Source organism: Mustela nigripes, chromosome 5, assembly GCF_022355385.1.
Source record: "Mustela nigripes isolate SB6536 chromosome 5, MUSNIG.SB6536, whole genome shotgun sequence".
NCBI lineage: Eukaryota > Metazoa > Chordata > Mammalia > Carnivora > Mustelidae > Mustela > Mustela nigripes.
This window is the reverse complement of record NC_081561.1, coordinates 141,100,323-141,118,695: the sequence shown is the minus strand read 5'-3', so window position 1 is coordinate 141,118,695 and position 18,373 is coordinate 141,100,323. Positions and strand designations below refer to the sequence as shown.

At 48.4% G+C, this 18,373-nt stretch overlaps 1 protein-coding gene across 4 annotated transcripts in view; it reads right to left on the bottom strand.

The window, feature by feature from the left end:
• The window catches only part of TMEM181 (transmembrane protein 181), a 68,570-nt gene that overhangs the window by 7,660 nt on the left and 42,537 nt on the right, over positions 1 to 18,373 (bottom strand). For all 4 annotated transcript variants that reach the window (XM_059401354.1, XM_059401357.1, XM_059401355.1 and 1 more), the window contains 7 exons: positions 17,809 to 17,919; positions 7,853 to 7,933; positions 5,844 to 5,943; positions 5,158 to 5,288; positions 4,820 to 4,911; positions 3,704 to 3,761; positions 537 to 639 (listed from right to left, as the gene is read on the bottom strand). In XM_059401354.1, the coding sequence (XP_059257337.1) occupies positions 537 to 639; positions 3,704 to 3,761; positions 4,820 to 4,911; positions 5,158 to 5,288; positions 5,844 to 5,943; positions 7,853 to 7,933; positions 17,809 to 17,919 (676 nt within the window). The remainder of the gene's footprint in view (positions 1 to 536; positions 640 to 3,703; positions 3,762 to 4,819; positions 4,912 to 5,157; positions 5,289 to 5,843; positions 5,944 to 7,852; positions 7,934 to 17,808; positions 17,920 to 18,373) is intronic.

The window sequence follows — 18,373 nt, the reverse complement described above, 5'->3', positions numbered from 1 at the left end:
AATAAAATCTCTGGAACAAAACCCCACCTCCCTCTGGACTCTAAGCCTGTGTGCACCTGAAGCCTAGAAGAAATGCTGTCCCACCTCCCCAGAGTCAAGGAGGGTCCCCAGAGAGACCATAGCCATTGTTATTTGGTTGCGACAGATTGAGGGAGAGAAACGTAGGAGATCAGGTGAGTTGCCCTGACCCGGGAGGAGGAAAAGAGCCCCAGCCACATCTTCCACAGGGAATAATTCTGGAAGGATCCAGGCAGCTCCAATAGCCACACTGGCACCCAGGGCTCCAGGGGACCTCTACACCACAGGGCTCCCTCTAGTGCTGGCCTGAGGCACTGTCTGAAAGGTCCAGAGTTACCCATTTGGCCCTGTTGTGGCTCCCCGGAGACCAAAGGCACTGGTCTCCCCAGCATGAGGGAGTGGGACAGGTCCCCATCCAGGTCAGGTCTCTTGCTGGGTGGACTCCAGCCACTCCTCCCATGGTGTGAGGTCGACTCCTGGCCCTCCTCACCTCGGGCCATTCATCATGGGGCACTCACCTACATAAGGCATGTGACGTAGCTCAGAACAGGCCCGCACTATCAAGAACAGAAGGTATAAAACATACACAGCCGCCACGACCATGAAGAAAATCTTCATTCCCTAGAACCACACAAGATGAGCAACTGAATAAGAACAGGGGCTCAGCACTGCTGCTCCTCCCAACACCCCCAAGTGGGGGAGCTGAACATTTTTAACAGGAGCTCAGAATCCTGAAGGTCACTCTGTAACACAGACATGTTCCCACCACTGCGACTTGCTTATCTAGACTCGGCCTCTCATCCTGTCTGTGAGCACAGGTGGCTCCCCAGGGAAAGCCCCAGCCCTTGCTGGTCACGTGAGCCAGAATCCAAGCTCCTTCCATGATGCACGGAAAGCTCCTGGCACAGGGCCTGGGATGTGGCAGGTGCTCAGTACACCAGGGGCAGGTCTTCAGCTTTTTTCAGTTTTCTGGAGGTCTCTGGTGACAGGCACAGGCCACTGGCTGAGAAGGGGAGAGGTGACCATAACCACGGTGACAGCTGCCTTGTTCAGGTCCCTCCGACTGGCGGCCAAGGGCTTCTTGTTCCTGGTCAGTTCCACCCGCACAACCCCTTAGGAGGGACCGCAGTAGTACCCTTTCCATAGAGGGAAAACAGAGGACTCGGGGCCGAGGGGGGGGCGGGGGGGCCAGGAGCACAGGTTTGACCCACAGGCTCTCCAGGGAGCTGGTGCACTGGCCCAGGCACTGGCCCCATGTGACCTCAGACGAGACCCTTGACTGCCCTCAGTTTCCTCACATGAAAAATGAGGGGACTGGACCAAACAAAAGCTCTAACAGATGAGCACAAACCTGTATTGTTTTATCTAAACCCGGGGAGTCACATTTCAACCGACAGCCCCCCATATGATCTGTCACTGAGGTCTGCAGAATCTTCCCTGAGAATATGTCAAAGCCGCTCTCCCCCCGCACCCCGTCCCTTCCTTTAGGGCCATGCCCTCAAGGAGAAAAGGCTGCTCTGAGGCCCAAGCCCTCACACACATGGACACATGGCCACAAGCCTGCCAGGGGTGTCCAGTGCCTCCCTCAGGCACAGCCCCCACTGAGCCTGCCCTGACCCACGTCTCCTGCATGGCTTCCTCTGCCTGTGGCCCCACCCAAGTCTGCAACAGCACCTCCCTTCCCAGGCCCAGCATGCCTCCCCTCTTCTCCAGCTCCAGGTGTACCCCTGCCCCCCAAAAACTTATTAAAGCATTATAAAGCTAAGAACAAACAAAACACAAATAAAGACCCCTCTGCCCCCCAGTAACTCAGGCCCACTGTCCATAAGGACACAGCCGGCAGGACACTGCACTTGGCTCTGTACTTTCTGCTAAGCATTTTCTCCCTCACAAGGTCCTATATGCTTTAAGGACCAAGACCATGGCACACTGCTATAAGGCATACACTGAGCAACCTTCAGAACTCCTCAGACTTCTAAATAATGGGATGGAAAGGCCACTGGCACTCCCCTGCTGAAACCTGGCTAAGAATCAGGTGCTCATACTACTTGGTCTGACATGTGTCATCTCAACATAAGGGACACATCTTTCAAGATACCATCATTCACTAAACCTCCCTCTTTCTCAGAGGCCAGTCCCTTAAAGAACCATATATTCTACCACTTCATGGAAGCTCTGCAAAGTGTCCAGAGAAATGTTGGACATCACCCAAGCTCAAGACTCAACTCTGTGCCTCTGGGATTGTCCTGCAGGAGGCGTGCCTCCTAGACACCTCCCAGGGCTCCCTCTGGCCCCCAGCCCCTCACACATCCACACCCAGACTCAGCAGCCAGCTGTGCCCAGGAGGCGTGGCCCTGTGAGATGCCAAGGGATGTCGAGAAACATCCCTTGAGGGAGAAACTTTCCCTCGAGGGAGACTCGAGGGAATGCCACGTTCAGAGCTGACTGCCATTTGCAGACCTCTGTGTCAAATAAAGACACTGGACCCCTTTTTTGAAAGTACAAAGTATTCTAAACTGGTGAGAGCACAGGGTCACCCAGAGTGCTGGGCGCTGTATCTGCCTGGCCTGCAGGGCCACACAAGCCAGCCTGGCCACTCCATTCATTCGCTTGGAAACCTTTCTCGACTTGAGAATGAAAATGAACAAAAACGTTTGTTTAATTGCTCTCCAATGGTCCTAAAATCTGACACAACCATAAACCAAGGAATGGGAGCGAGCATTTTTTTTTTAAGATTTTTTATTTATTTGTTTGAGAGAGAGCCGGTGTGTGTGGGGGGGGAGTGTATGTGTGGGGGGAGAAGGGTCAGAGGGAGAAGGACAGACAGACTCCCCGCTGAGCAGGGAGCCCTACAGATGTGGGGCTCAATCCCAGGACCCCGAGATCATGACCCAAGCTGAAACCAAGAGCTGGATGCTTAACCAGCTGTGCCACTCAGGTGCCCCAAGACCTCCTTCTTTTAAAAAGAGTTTTAGTGTTTATAAACAAATATTACCTCTAGTCCTAGAAAACTAGTCTGGACATTGAGCAAAAAGACGTATTAGGTGAAGAATGTTCGTTTCACACCAGACAACCGCTTTCCAAGCAAGGGCAATTTCTACCAAATAGTCTTTCAAACTTTTTTGTTCAAGATTTTATCTGTTGGGGCTCCTGAGTGGCTCAGTCAGTTCAGCATCTGCCTTGGGCTCAGGTCATGGTCTTGGAGTCCCAGGATGGAGCCCCACATCCGACTCCCTGCTCAGTGGGAAGTCTGCTTCTCCCTGTCTCTCAGCCCTTCCCTGCCCCCCCACCTTCTTTCTCTTTCTCTCTCTCTCTCAAATAAATAAATAAAATCTTTTTCTTTTAGAGACAAGCAGGGGGATCTGTAGAGGCAGAGGGAAAAGTAGACTCCCTGCTGAGCAGGAAGCCTGATGGGGGCTCGATCCCAGGACCCCAAGCATGACCTGAGCTGAAGGCAGACACTTAACTGACTGAGTCACCCAGGTGCCCTGACCACTTTGTTTTTAAAAGCTGTTTTTCATCCTACTCACACATTTTTCCAAATTTTGCACCCATGAACATTCTATAGTCTCTTCTAGCCAGTTAGCAAGCTCATGTCAGCAGCACAATTTAAGTTACAAAAATCAGGAATTTTTAAAAATAGCATTTAAAAAAAAAACTCTCAGGCATCATTAATAATCCTTACCTGGAAATTGCCTGTGTCAACTCGATACTGGTACATTGGATCATGTAATTCATTAACTCTGAAAATACAATATTATGAAAAATCATAGATCAGTAATTAGCTTACTTTCATTTGGCTTTTTACAATAATCTTTTAACAGAGGTGCCTGGCTGGCTCAGTGGGTAGTGTGTGCAACTCTTCATCTTGGGGTCGTGAGTTCAAGCCCCATGTTGGGTGTCAAGATGACAAATAAATAACCAAATCAATCTTATTAACATAAACTACTTGCTAACCAACAGTAAGATTTTTAAAAAGTAATCCTAAATTTCACATTGGAAATGCATCCAGCACTTCTGTTTGCCCGCAGTTGTCTATGCTGTGAAGCTACAGTATTTTCTGTTACAAAAAGTCCCTATACTATCTCTCCTGCAACGTCAAGAACTGTTTTCCGGCAGCTTTTCAGCGGCACGTATGGGTGCTGGGAATAGACGAGCACATAAAGAAAGCTATAAAAGTCAGTGCTGACTTCCGTGCAACTCGTTTTAAAGTGGAGTCGGGTAGCTGAGAGGCAGGGACAGGGCAAGTTGACGAGGCGGGCTGAGTGCTGTCATTACTGGGCCGTGGAGTCCAATGTGCCAAGGGCCAAAACCATAACCCCGGAATGGAACTCGTTTCTGCAGAAACTCCTACTCAGGTGCATCGAGCTGTGACCATGTGAGGCTTCTGTGGTGGCCCCATTTTACAGGACAAAACCACTAGTTACCATAAGGCCAGGAAGCTGAAGCAAGAATGGGGAGTTCACAGATGCAAGCGCAGGGAGAAACTAAAGCTTCTGGGGGGACGGGGAGCCAGGACCCCAGAGTCCCATTCCTACAGACGATGATGTCTTTGCCACTCTGAAGGAGAAATCTAAAACAACGTGCGCAGTCTTTATCATTTTCCAGCTGGGACTAGAACTGTGTTTTCTATATGCCAGTCAGGCTGAAATGAATCCTCAATTCAAGTCACGCTATCAAGTCACCCTGGTGACAGATTCCCTTCCAGATGGGTTCACAAAATACACTGAAACGTCGGATCTGTCCACCTTTGTCAAATGCTTTCCATGCCTGAGGCTTCCCACATAACAAAATTACTCACGTCTGCCATATTCCTAGTGTGACAGAAGCCAACCACAATAGTCCAACAATGAAGAATTTAGGCAAATAGAAAGTCAAACACTTCCTTTCTCCCTAAAAATTAAAAAAAAAAAAAAAAAAAGGTAAGAAATAAGTAATTCTAGCAAACCATTAACCCCTGGTAGACCACTCTAGATGACAGACACTCCAATCATTTCTTCACAGCATGCATGCTCCTGCTGACGGAGGCTGAAGACAGAGTCTCAAGGAGAAGTTGCCTGTAAGGGCTGTCACCAGAGGGTGGACCAGAAGGTATGGGGTCTCTGACACCCTCTGGCAGGGCCAAGGGCGGAGGCTCACCTGGACGCGGACCCCGTGATACACACACAGCCAGAAGAGCAGCAAGGCACAGAGGAACACGGACTGGAAGAGGTCGTCCAGCATGCCTGGAAACCAGCTGTTCACCAGAAAGGAGAGCGGGAAGAATGGATCTGGAAGGCAGCAGACGGAAGGGCCTGATGGAGGCAGGCTCACCCCACCCAGCACAGGGCACCTGTCCTCTCAGCGAGGGCACAACTCACCATCACCTTCTCCTCAGTCAGAGCCAAAGAGAGGTAGTGAACTAAAGGCTGTTTTGTTTTTCAAAAAACCAAAAAGCCAGTGAACAGATTGCCCCAGTGATCATTACAGAGCACCGGCTGCTCCCGCCAGCCGCTTGCCCCACAGGCCCGGGAATCCCAGTGCTGGGGCTCTGCAAGCAAACGTTTCTGAAGCATGGGAAGAGGCACAGACAGCAGCGCCGGCTGCCTCCAGCCAAGTTTCAAGACAGCTGCGTCTGCAGCCCTTCCAGGATTTAACCACCGAACCAATCGCTCATTGGTGAGAGCCTCCAGGCATCCACTGTGTCCCGGGGCCACACAGCTCGCACTCTGCAGGTGCTGCTACCTGTTCCTCCAGCGGCTCCTTGGCAGCCAGAGCGGCTCTGGGACGCCTTCCAGCTTCAAGCTTTAAAGGGGGAGAGCTCCAAAATACAAATGGACACCTACCGTTGTAAAGCAGCAGCAGAGGCAAAAGAATGGACATCCACTTCTGCTCCATCCCCCAGTCTCGCATGGAAAACTTCCGGAGGGAATGTGCAAACAGGCACTACAAACCGAATCAGGAACTCAAGTTACTGTGCTTGCTTCCGCCTTGCTCAGTATCACTATCACGGTATCACGCGTCACGTGAAGTCTTCCCTGAGTGAGGGTCAGCCAAACCCGAGTTAACCCTTTGCTGCACTGACTGAGACTAAGGTAAAATGTGAATCACTGGCAAGGAGCTGCGGGTACAATGGCACAAGCTGTTCTCCAAGGGGCAGGAGGGGGCGGGGGAGACACCGGCCATAACTCCCGACCCAGCCTAGCTGCCCCCAGGACAGGCTACTTCCATCAGGTGGGCCCCACACAGCCACACAGAGGACCTCCCTGTGGCAGGCCACACGCCCCCACCCAGGCGATATCTACAGATGGCACCAGCTTCTAAGGAGGGCATCAGGGCTCCCTGAACAAACACCTCCCTGAAGAAGCTGTGTTGAGCCATGGGAGTGTCTTTAAAGTACTTTAAAACAGTACATAGTTTGTGTAAAAGACCTGGAGTTTTTTGTTTTGTTTTTTTTTCTGTAATCTAACAGAAGCCAATGATTTCCTAGGGAATTTGGACTTCCTGGGCTGATGGGCCATTTCTTCCAGGCTATGAGGTTCATTTCTCTTTTTTAAGAACATCGTGTCCTGGGTGCCCACCCTTTGGGCCCCAGAGTGTGGCAGCAGCTCCTCAGACAACAGAGACGCTTCAAGAAACAGCAAGGATTTCCGCTGAGCAAACACAATCAGCAGCTCTCCACTCAGCGTCAGCAAGTTCCTTAGGGGAAGCCCTGGGAGTGCCTGGGACCGCGATCTCCAGCTCTCGGCAGAGTCCAGGCTCTGCCAGTAGTTGTGTCCTATCCCCTCACCTACAGGCAGGTCCCATGTCACCACCGACTGGCACTTTCCTCACACGTCTGTCCCCAACAAGCCTATGCGTACAGTTGGACTGTGAAGCACCAAGCTATCCTTGCTTGGGTGGCAACTGGAGTGGCCCCCACTATAAAGAGGGGACATAGCTCCTGCATGGCAAACCCTCTGCATCAGCAAGGGGCAAGCAGCCAAGGGGGTGGGATGTCGCCCTTCAGATGGCGCAAAGCACCACCACAAACCCCCTGTACCTCCCCCCAAATGTGTGTCAGTCCTGATGTTCTTCCTCCAGTTTTAAATTCCCATCTTCACTGACTGGGCCTCTGTGGGGATCACTTGTACTTCAAGGGTAAGCATTTTCCCCAAAGTCACAGGGTGCTTGCAGACACTGAACTCGGACCCCAAAGGAGCCAAAAGCTCATACTTCCAAACCCACTCATCTAAGGCCTTCCTCCTGAAAAAGCCCAGAGATGGAAAGGTCTGGTACAATTTTCCAAATGCAAATAACCCAAGCGTGTGCTGTTATCATAAAAAGAAGGTCATTCAAACAAGGCAGGTGAAATGGCACTGTCACTGCACCCTGATGAGCATTTACTTAAAAGCCAGGGGTCTGCCCTCATTAGGACACCACACAGAGGTCCTTATGAGCAGATACCACACATTCTTTCTGCACCACAGCGTCCTAGTGGACATTCGGAATATTGGGTGATATCAGGTCGGCCCACTAGATGGAGCGTCACGGAGTTCAGATAAATCTCCTGTGTGGTTCACACTTTTTTATTTTAATTTAAATTCAGGTTAGTCAACATATGGTGTAAAATTGGTTTCAGGAGTAGAAATTCGTGATTTGTCACTTACATACAACACCCAGTGCTCGTCCCAGCACGTGCCCTCCTTAATGCCCATCGCCCCTCCCGCCTTCCATCCAGTGATCCTGTCTGTTCTCCATAGTTACGAGTCTTTTACAGCTTCCTTCCATAGTTCACACTGTGATAACCCTAATTCATAAATTAACTCAGCCCTTGTTAGGATTCTGATGTGGTGGTCGGACAAATGGGACTTACAGTGACAATGAAGGTGAGCACCACGAAGACGAATCGGAACCAAATTTCCAGCTGGGAAAATGCAGGGTCATAAGTCTTCCACTAAAATGTAAAACAGGAAAATAATTGAAAAAAATATATCTAAAAGGAAGTGTACCAGATAGTTCTCTCCAGATACGATACTATAGGTAATTTTAAATGTTCTCTTTCCTTATTCCTTCTTACATGTTCTAAAAATTTTAACCCTTACTACATTTTATTTTTATATTAAAGAACACAGACTTTGAAAATCTTAATTTTAAGAGTTGGAAATAAGTTTTCAGTGGTCACCCTAAGGATAAATCTGATAGACGAATTATTCTGTAATCACAAGAAGAGAATCTGGCTTTTAAATTTCATGTCAAAAAACTCAATGCTGGGCGCCTGGGTGGCTCAGTGGGTTAAGCCGCTGTCTTTGGCTCAGGTCATGATCTCAGGGTGCTGGGATCGAGTCCTGCATCGGGCCCTCTGCTCAGCAGGGAGCCTGCTTCCCTTCCTCTCTCTCTGCCTGCCTCTCTGCCTACTTGTGATGTCTCTCTGTCAAATAAATAAATAAAATCTTTAAAAAAAAAAAAAAAACTCAATGCTGTCAGCATGCCTGTGTGGCGCAGTCATTTAAGTATCTGACTCCTGACTTTGGCTCAGGTCATCACCTCACAGTTGTGAGATCGAGCCACACATGGGGCTCCATGCTGAGTGTGGAGCCTGCTTAAGATTCCCTCTGTCCCTTTTCCTCTGCCTGCCCCCACCCTCACATGCACTGTCTATCTCTAAAAGAGAAAAATCAATACTGTCAATTCCTTCGTTAGAAAAAGCCATGCTTTCCATTAAAAGAAACAGATTTTTAAAAGATGCAAAAATGTGAGTAGTAGGATGTCCTAAAAAAAAAGACTAAGTGAAACACATAAATATGAACCTGACACCAAAAAGTACAAGGGAATTACAGTGTTGGCTCTCATGCTGATTGAGTAGATTCACTCCTATCGAGTTTACACATAACAGAGCCAAGGAGGCACACACCACATACCCTTCCAATCTCGGTCACAAGTCAGGTTTCTCACCAGACCTCAGAACACTGCGCTGCAATGGGCCAATGAGCCCCACTGTTTTCATGCATTTAAAATCATTTAAGCAATTTGAAAAATCTACTTCAGAATAGAGTTATAGACATGAGATTTACCTAACTTACCTGAAACATTTAAAATATACACATACAGAGACAGGTATGCATACACACAGTTAAAAACACTGACAGGAGGCAATGAAGGACAGTAATCTCTGGCTATTACGAGAGAGGTGCACCCTTTAGCTGCCCCGAGCCACGGTGGGGAGGGAGCTCACGTAGAGAATCATGGACACACAGTGTGTCCAGGGAGGAAAACTGTTGGCTGTGATCCAAAGCACAAAGAACAGAGAGGAGAGATGGAAGAGAGAACTCTAGACACCTACCAAAGTTGGTCCCCCTCGCATCTCCACCTGAACACTGATCAAGGCATTAATATGAGTAAACCACCTGTGGCTTGGGGGGAAAAAAAATCCCTGAAAAGGATCACTGGCTCTCACAGAGGGCAGGAACAGTGCCTGGTCCCTTGGGCAGAGAGAAATAAAATGCACAAAGGGGCCCCGGGTAGCATAACCCAAATGCTCTTACCCAAGTGGTAGGAAGAAAGTACCTACAGATTTCATGCTGCTTTGGTCCCACCTAACAAAGTAACTTCTCAATATCCCAGGACAAAGCTCAAAGACACAAGAATACAAAATCTAACATCAATAATGCCTGGCATTAAATAAAAAATACCAGACATGTAACACTGTGTGTGTCAAGTGTACTCAAAAAAGAAAGAAGGAAAAAAGAAAAACACCTAACATGTAAAAACAAAACAAAACACAAACCAAGAGAATCTGAACAGTAATGAGGAAAAAAAAAACCAAAACCGCCCCAGGAAACCCAGATGACGTGGAATTAGCAGATAAGGGCAGCGAGAAGCTAGAGGGAAGTCTGAACATATGAGGTTGGAATCTGGAAGAGCAACAACAGTGGAACAGACATGACAGAGATGAGCGGATGTGGAGATGTCACTATACACGATTTTAAATGAACCAGAGCAAAACTGAACAGAATATGAGTACCCTGTGAGACGACTTCAAGTAGCTAAAGAGATGTGTATTTGACCATGGCCAGGGCGGGGGGTGGGAGGGTGGGCAAGAGGACAGAAGAAATATTTGAAGACATAGTAACAGGCAATTTTCCAAATTTAATGAAAACTATGAACTCACCAATTGAAGAACTCAGTGAACCCTAAGTCAGAGAAATGAAGTAAAGTATACCAAGGAACACCAGAATCAAATTGTTTAAATAAGTAAAAGAGAAAGGTCTAAAAAGTCAGGGGGTGGGAGGAGAGGAACATCTATTCAGAGAACAAAGATAAGGAAGAGCAACAGATTTCTCGCCAGAAAAATGCCAGCCAGAAGACAATTTCAAAGTGCTGCCGATGAAAGTCACCAAGCCATAAACCCCACATATACCTACTAGAACGGCCAAGATTAAAAACACAACCGTACCGGTGCTGGTGAGGATGTGAGGTGACCACAGCTCTCTCGTTTGCCACTGAGGGAACGGAAAGCAATACAACCACTCTGGAAACAGTCTGTCAGTTTCTCAGTCAAACACATGCCTACAGCATGACCAGCCACTCCAATCCTGGGTATTTACCCAAGAGACATGAAAGCACATGTCCACAGTTGCTCACAGAAGCTTTGTAGCAGCCCTAAACCATCTAAATGCCCTCAACAGGTGAAGGGACCCATAATCTATGCTGTACTGGCTCACTGGGAACAAAGGAATGAACAAATGATACAGCCAACAGCATCAGTTAATCTCAAAATAGTTATGTTGAGTGAAAGAATTCAAACATATTGTAAGACTGTGTTTACGTAAACATTTTAAAAAGATTTATTTATTTTAGAGAGACAGAGTACGAGCAGGGGGTAGGTGGGCAGGGCGAGAAGGGGAGAGAGAATCTCAGGCAGACTCTGTGCTGAGCGTGGAGCTTGATGTGGGCTCCATCTTATGACCCTAGGATCACAACCTGAGTGGAAATCAAGAGTTGGACGCTTCACCAACAGAGACACCAAAACGACCCATATTTATGTGAAATTTTACAGAAAAACAAATGAATCCATAAAGAAAGCAGATCAGTGGTGGCTGGGGGGATGAGAAGGTAACAGGAGGAAGGGGCATGAGGGAACCTTTAGGGAGTTATGATCACTGCTTTGGTGTTTAAACGTTAAGTAGTATCATTTACAAAATGATCACAGTAGCAGTTATGAGCACTACTTATGAGCGACATCCTATTCAAATAGAAAAAAGTGTACTGCGTATCTTAGTTTGAAAAACTAGATTGTAAGGCATAACCAAGAAAAGAAAAAGTCTTAGCATTAGGAAAAAAATTCACAAAACATGTTTAAAGTTACAATGATGAAAAGACAGTGAGGAGGAAAATAACTAAGGACCCCCACAGGAGGAGGGCTCTATCAGAAGAGCATAGAGATACTTGCTCACTTTAAAAATTAGCGCTGGAAAACAACGCTTTATCCAATAAATGTAGCTAAACATAAAATATGCCTTTGGTTCTAGACGAAGAGTTAGAGGAAGGAGGCGGAGGAAAGTGAGCTGGAGCAAAGCACAAGATGCTGGCCCGTGGCCGGAACTCTGGGCTGGCAGAGGGGCACAGCGGACCCTCAGAGCAGTCCTCTTCAGCTCCCACTGTGCCATCCCTTTGTCCTTCCTGATCTGGGGAAACCATGTCCAGCTAGGGTTTCTCTCCAGGGGGCTGCGTTCACTAGCAGCAGGTGAGTGGAATCACCTCTGTGTTCCTCTGGGACAGGCCAGTCTCCCAGGCCAGTCTGGCATTCAGTTGTGCCGCTGGCTTGAAAAGTCGTTCTTTTCCCTTGACTGAGCCCAAGAAGAGCACGGGAAGTTCAGGGAACAGGGCTCCAGCCCCTTTGGCTCAGACAACAGACTCTGGGTTGCCGGGGTTGGGAGGAGAAGGGCCCTCAGGGATTGCGTCACCACCATGATTGGGATGACAGCCACTGTGTGGGCCTCATCGTATGGAATTAGGGGAGTTTGTTTTTGCATTTATTTTTCAGCACAAATGTGTACATTTGAGATTAGAAGACAAAATAAGTAAAAGGAAATAGAGTAAATTCCCAGTAAACTTTCAGGCTTTAGACATCTACTTTGCAATCTTAAGAGTGGTCAATCCGTTCACTGGCATGTGCAGCAAAGTCCTCTGGCCTTCACAAAGCCACCTTTGTTCTTCCAGAGACTGGGCTCACCCCGCAATACCACAAACTGACTTTGGAACAAGCATCCATTTTATATCCGAGGCCATTTCTCCCTAATCACGACCTACTGAGTTTTGGTCTGGTTCTCCAGTCATTCATTCAATATTTGCTGAGCACCTACTTTGCCCTTGTGCAAGCAAATACGGTGTCAAATACTTGCATAGAAAGGACACCACGAACTCAAAGCAAGTCAGCCCCAAAGTAGGAGCTAATACTTCATGATAGTCCCCATCCCGAGTCCTTTGACTGGAAAAGCCACAGGAACACCCAGGAGTGGGGGGTGCTTCGGGGTACCGGCTGCTCAGGCCGGTGGTACTCCCAGCAACCTAGCGCAGCACTAAGCAACCCTCTGGAATTGGTTCCAGGCTCAGATTCACAGCCTAGGTCTCCAACACTTGAAAACCATATGAAAGGTATTATATAGAAAATCTGGAGGGAAAAGCCTAACATATGCTCTTGAAATCCATCCTATGAAAACAACAGGGCAAGTATGACCCAAGAATCCGCTTAGTGCTCCTCAAAGTACTGCAGGCTGCCAGTCCTCTCAATTCACACAGAAACCAGAAGGTGTCTACCAGACAGAAAACTGAAGGACTCGAGAGCATGAGCTGTTGTTTTAATCTCATCCCACAGGGAGAAGTCATGGAAGTTTTCTTTAGGAAGAAAAAGGAGGAAACGAAATGTGAACAGCTGATGGAAGTGTCCCTCACGAACTGACCTAAAGAGCACTTAGTAAGAGGGGAAAATGCCCAGCTCAGCCCTGAGGACACTGGGAACTGAGGGGATGTGTGCAGAGGTGTTCACAGGCTCAGGAGAAAATGACCTGAAAACGAGTAAAAGCAATTTTCCCCGTGTCCAAAGTCCACACTCCGCTGCTTATGCACAGCACGGCCAAGGAAATAAACTCTTAAAAATACAGGATATTAGCAGTATCCTCCTGTGTACCTACGCAACCTAGAGAGTGGTCGTGACTTGAACATGGCAATGGGACGTGGTCAAGATGTACTGAGAAGAAGGAGAGCCGAGAGAAGAGGCAGAGAGCGAAGGAGAGCTGCTCCACTTCGAGCAGAACTGTGCGCAAGGAGAAGTCTGTGAACCAGGTGGTCATAGGATATGGGCATGAGGACAAAAGGAAAGAAAGCAAGCGTCTCCACACACGGGTACGTGGCATCAATGACAATGCCAGACAGAAAAGAACGCCCCGACGGCAGGCGAGACCAGAAAAGGACCAGAACCACCTAGATGCCTGCAGAAGGGCAGATATATTCTGCCTAAAACAGAGCATCCAAACACCTGGGGGCTGCCCTTGTGATGATTCTCTCTCCCAGGAGAGGGAGATTTTCATCCTGAACTTGACTGCCATCAACAAGGAAGAACGGGCTAGCGAAACGGATGGGAGGCGCCCAGGGGAGGTAAAACCTACAACGACCAGCACACACGGGGCAAACAGTGAACTCGAGTTCCCGGACGGCAAAGATTTCCAAGGAAACGCCAAACAACAGCAGTAGAAACCCTCACACGTCAAATTCCATCAAGGCAGCAAGGTCTGTCTGAAGAAACAGATGTGGTTCAACAGGCAGCCCTGGGACAAGCTCTGTGTTTCTAAAAGCGCCACGTGTTTGGTTAAGTTTTTACTGAAGGGACATACCTACAAAAAACTGCACGTGGACCCCAAATGTACGACTCAACGGACTGCCACAAACGGAGCACACCAGTGTCAACAGTGTTCTGGTCCAGAGACACCATCACCACACCCCAGAAGCCCTCCCCCTAGCCCCTGCGAGTCACTAACTACCCCCGCAACTCTGATCCGGACTTAACCGCACGATGCGTCTGGTCCGTTCCTACCACGGACGCAGATGGACTCGCACACCGTGTGCTTTTCTGCATCAGGCTGATCGCCTTCAACGCCATCTCACGCCGGTGAAGGCAGCTGCCAGGGCTCCTTACTGGCCCACTCCGCTCCACTGCAGGTGCCACCGTGTCCCTGCCAGCCGTCCTCTACCGAGGGGTGTGTGCGGAGCCAGGAGGAACCAGCAGGGCCACATCACTAGCGGAGCTCAGGAGCCCCAGCGGCTCCCGCCCTTGCCGGCCTCGGCATCTTCCTGACTGGAAGATGTTCTGGATGGAGAACGGCATCGCTGAGATACTTTTCAGATATATTTTATTGTGTTCTGCTTTCTCTACTTCCAAAATGGAAATGAAGTCAGCTTGTAATAAAAAGATTAGATGAGAACAATTTTTAAAGCTTTTTAAAAGGTAAAATCGTAAAGAAAGAGGGCAAAGAATTAAACCCATACCAGGATGTTAGTGACTGCCACAGTGGGGCATAAAACTTACTTCTGAAATTTCTAGCTGCTGACACCGAAAGGGAAACATGGTGAGCCACACAGCTTTCAGTATACTTCTAATGCACGGAGTCTGTAAGAAACGGTCAAAAGGAATCCTATCTGGAGGTAGATAGATCAGAGTTCATACACGATGGATACTTTTCAGCAGCTATTTTATAAGAGATACATACTTTGCATGAGGTTCTCTGGTTCCTTTTCTTTTTTTAAAAGATTTATTTATTTATTTATTTGACAGAGAGAGAGAGAGAAATAGATCACAAGTAGGCAGAGAGAGGGAAGCAGGCTCCCGGCTAAGCAAAGAGCCCAATGCGGGGCTCCATCCCAGGACCCTGAGATCATGACCTGAACCACAGGCAGAGGCTTAACTCACTGAGCCACCCAGGTGCCCAAGTTTCTCTCGTTTCTTAATGCATCTCTGTACAAGTTTGAGACATAACACTAAACCGTGATTTTCTGAGGTAGCTCTTCTGTAACTAAGCTCCTCAGAATGAACTGCCAGAGGATATGTTGGCTTCCCCTTTCAAGTATCAGTTGTCTGAGGAGCCTTTTTTAAAAAATAATAATAATAATTTTCTCTTCTGATTATAAAGGTAATAAAAAGCTCATTATAAAGAATCAAAAAAAAAAAAAAAAAGAAATCAACCATGAAGCCTACCACCTGGAGATAGCCTACTAGAGTTTTCTATAATAAAAAATGTCAATCAGCACATTCAATTAATTTTCTTTCTTCTCCTTTTTTAAAAATCAATAGCAGTTTGCGCTATCTATTCTGTGACCAGTTTATTATTAACAGCTGCTGAAAAACTAATTTATTCATTTAACCAGAATTCTACTGAAATACAGATTGCTCCCAACTTCCTGCCATGAAAAATACAAATCTTTGTGTGCTTTTCTAATTGTTTCATTAGAATAAATTCACAGAAGTAGAATTACTAGGCCAAAAAGAATGTGCACGTAAAGGCTTTGATACACTGCCAAACTACACCCAACACCGAAATTCATTTACACCCCCATTAGCCTGTATGAAAGAACTTGTAACCCAAGGTGTGATTTTCTTGCAGGTGTTTTTAGCATTTGACAGGTTTAAAAAAAGTAAAAAGCATGACTTTTTGAATTCTCTGATTCTTTGGTTTAGAGCAAGGGTAAGCATCATCTCACAAGTCTGCTGGCCATTTGAATTTCTTCCTCTGTGAAACGCTGTGGTGTTATCCTCCAGTTCAGCCCGTATATATTGATTACAAGCCTAACTGTGGCCAGGCTCGCTGCTGGGCACTGGGAATACAGAAATGTACAAAAATGGAGAAAAATCTTAGGTGACATCCCGACAGACCCCAGGGGTCTCACACATCAGCATTCTGGATGCTGAAGAGCACCACTCAGAGCGAAGCCCTGCCTAATGCCATCATTCCAGACGAGCTGTTCTGATGGCAGTTTCCTTGCTGAGCCCTCCAGTGAGACCATGTGACCCGCCCTCTTGAGCAATGGTGGAATGACACGTACCAAGTTTACCTGAACTGTGCCCAAATTCTTTAGGAATAAGTCCAAGGGGAACTAAAACAGAGAAGATGGAACAAACCAAGGTAATAGGGTTGGGGTGGGCTGAGCCTGCGGGGAAAGCTGTGGAGAAGGCTGATAAAGGCTGTCGCAGGGAAGCCCCGACGAAGACGGAAAGGAGAGGTCCTCTGTCTGAGAAGCGTGGTGTTCTTTGTTCTCTGCGTTCCTGACTCGGGGTGATTCAAAAATAGCAAAGTCTATAGCACAGCTAGTGCGCAGAGCAGGGAATCAGTGTGCCTGGGCTTAGGGCACCTGTCTCAGACCCTGTCAGGGTTCAACCTCTGCATCATGACCTCGAGGACACAGGCAGGATGCTGGCCAGATGTTCTGAGGAAAAAGCTCCAGGAGATCTTCCATACCACAAAGAACAGTACCCAGATTCGAACTCAAAGGATCAGGAGAGGCGGGACCCAAAAGCCAAAACCGCTGAAACAAGTTCAAGAGCAAAGGGGAAGGCCCGAGTGGCGTCGGAGAATTGTTAAAATCCAACCGCAGAAGCGGAGAATGGGAAAGACTCACCAGGGTCAACGTGAGAAGAGACCGAACGGCAGTTACAGAGGGACGAGTCTGAGGAGGGTTCGGCAGGTGGCGGGACGCAAGCCGGTGAGGAGGCCCCGGCCACACCTGGAGCGCCACCTGCTCCTTCTCCTGCGCAAGCAGCCGCCCGCCCCCCACCCCCCACCAGGCTGAAGGAGACCTGCAGCCTGATGGGGTCCCAAAGCCACCTCCAGAGCCACGTGAAGGAAAGGAAGAACCTCCGAGGGGCTGAGACAACATTTCTAAATACCCAGAGAGCTATTGCGTGGATGGAGAACAAGACTCATTTGGGTGATCTAGAGACAACGGGAAAAAGCAGCCATCCGAACGTTAACAACGGGGGCCGTCTGCTGAGTGCCTCCCAGGAGCAGGCCTCGTGTGTGGTCCCGTGCTCAGCCGACCTCCAGGGTCGGGGACCAAAGTGGGGACCGCAGGCACCACCACGGAGGTGGGCGGGGTGAGGCAGTGCACGCCTGCACACAGGAGAGGGCCCACACGCGGACACCGCTCGGCACAGGCGCCCATCAATCCACATGGAAACCTGCAGGGCAATGTTCATTGCGGCAGCATTCATAAAAGCCCAAATGCCCACCAACCGATGAGCAGACACACAAAATGCAACCTCCCACACCCTGACACGCTCAGCAAAGCACGCAGGGCTGATGCCCTCAAATTCACACCTGAACTTCGAAAATACTACACGTGATGAAAGAAGTCCATCACCAAAGACCACATATGGGACGAATCCGTTCACACAAAATGCCCAGAACAGGCAAAACCACAGAGACAGAAGGTGAGTGGCTTCTCAGCCCCTCGGAGACCCAGGGAGGGACCAACGGGGAGCGACTGCTCTCGGGCTTCTCCCAGGGACGGGAGTTCCAGCTCAGTAAAGCACCACGGTTCAAAAGGAACCAGCTGCACTGGGTCGGTGCAGCTTTCTGAGGCATCTGGTTTACACACAAGGACACAGGCTCGACGACGGTGAGCTGCACATGACGGCTCCCCATCTAAACCAGCTTGACCCCGTACACATCTTCCGCTGTCCAAAATAACATGATTTCAACGCTGAAATTTATTTCAGTCATTTGACAGAAGAATGGGAGCAAAACAAGCCACAGAAACACTGAGGTCAACTGGCACACTTACCGTGAAGTTCATTTCCTTGATGGGTAGCTTCAGGTGTTCAAATCCCACAATCACGGTATACTGCGTGTAGTTCAAGTAGCCGAGGTGAGCCACAATAATTTCTGCACACTTCTGCAAAGACGCAAGGTAGAGCTGTGTCTTTAAAGCAAGCACGACTGGCTCCCCCACCGACTGACCCATAAAGTAACACATTTCAACAACAGATGAGCAGAACTAACCATCGCCAAGGAACTCGCCAGAGCCCAGAAAAATTCCGATGCCAGCCAAAAAACAATTCTTAGAAAGAAAAAACCAAATGGGTATTTTTGGAAACAAATAATAGATGATTTGCAATCATTAGAATCTTTCTACTTTGGGCAATTCAAAATAACGTCACCTACATAAAAAAGTTAACAACGCCACACAAACCTGACATTCGCACACGTGCACTAGTGGGGGTGGGGGGAGCGTAGGCGAAGACATAACAGGTCAGACCCCGAGCCTCACTGTTCTTCCCACTCACTTCCACAGCTGCTGCACCATATACAGAGTGACGGCCTGGTCCCCCTCCCCTCGTGCCTGCCCT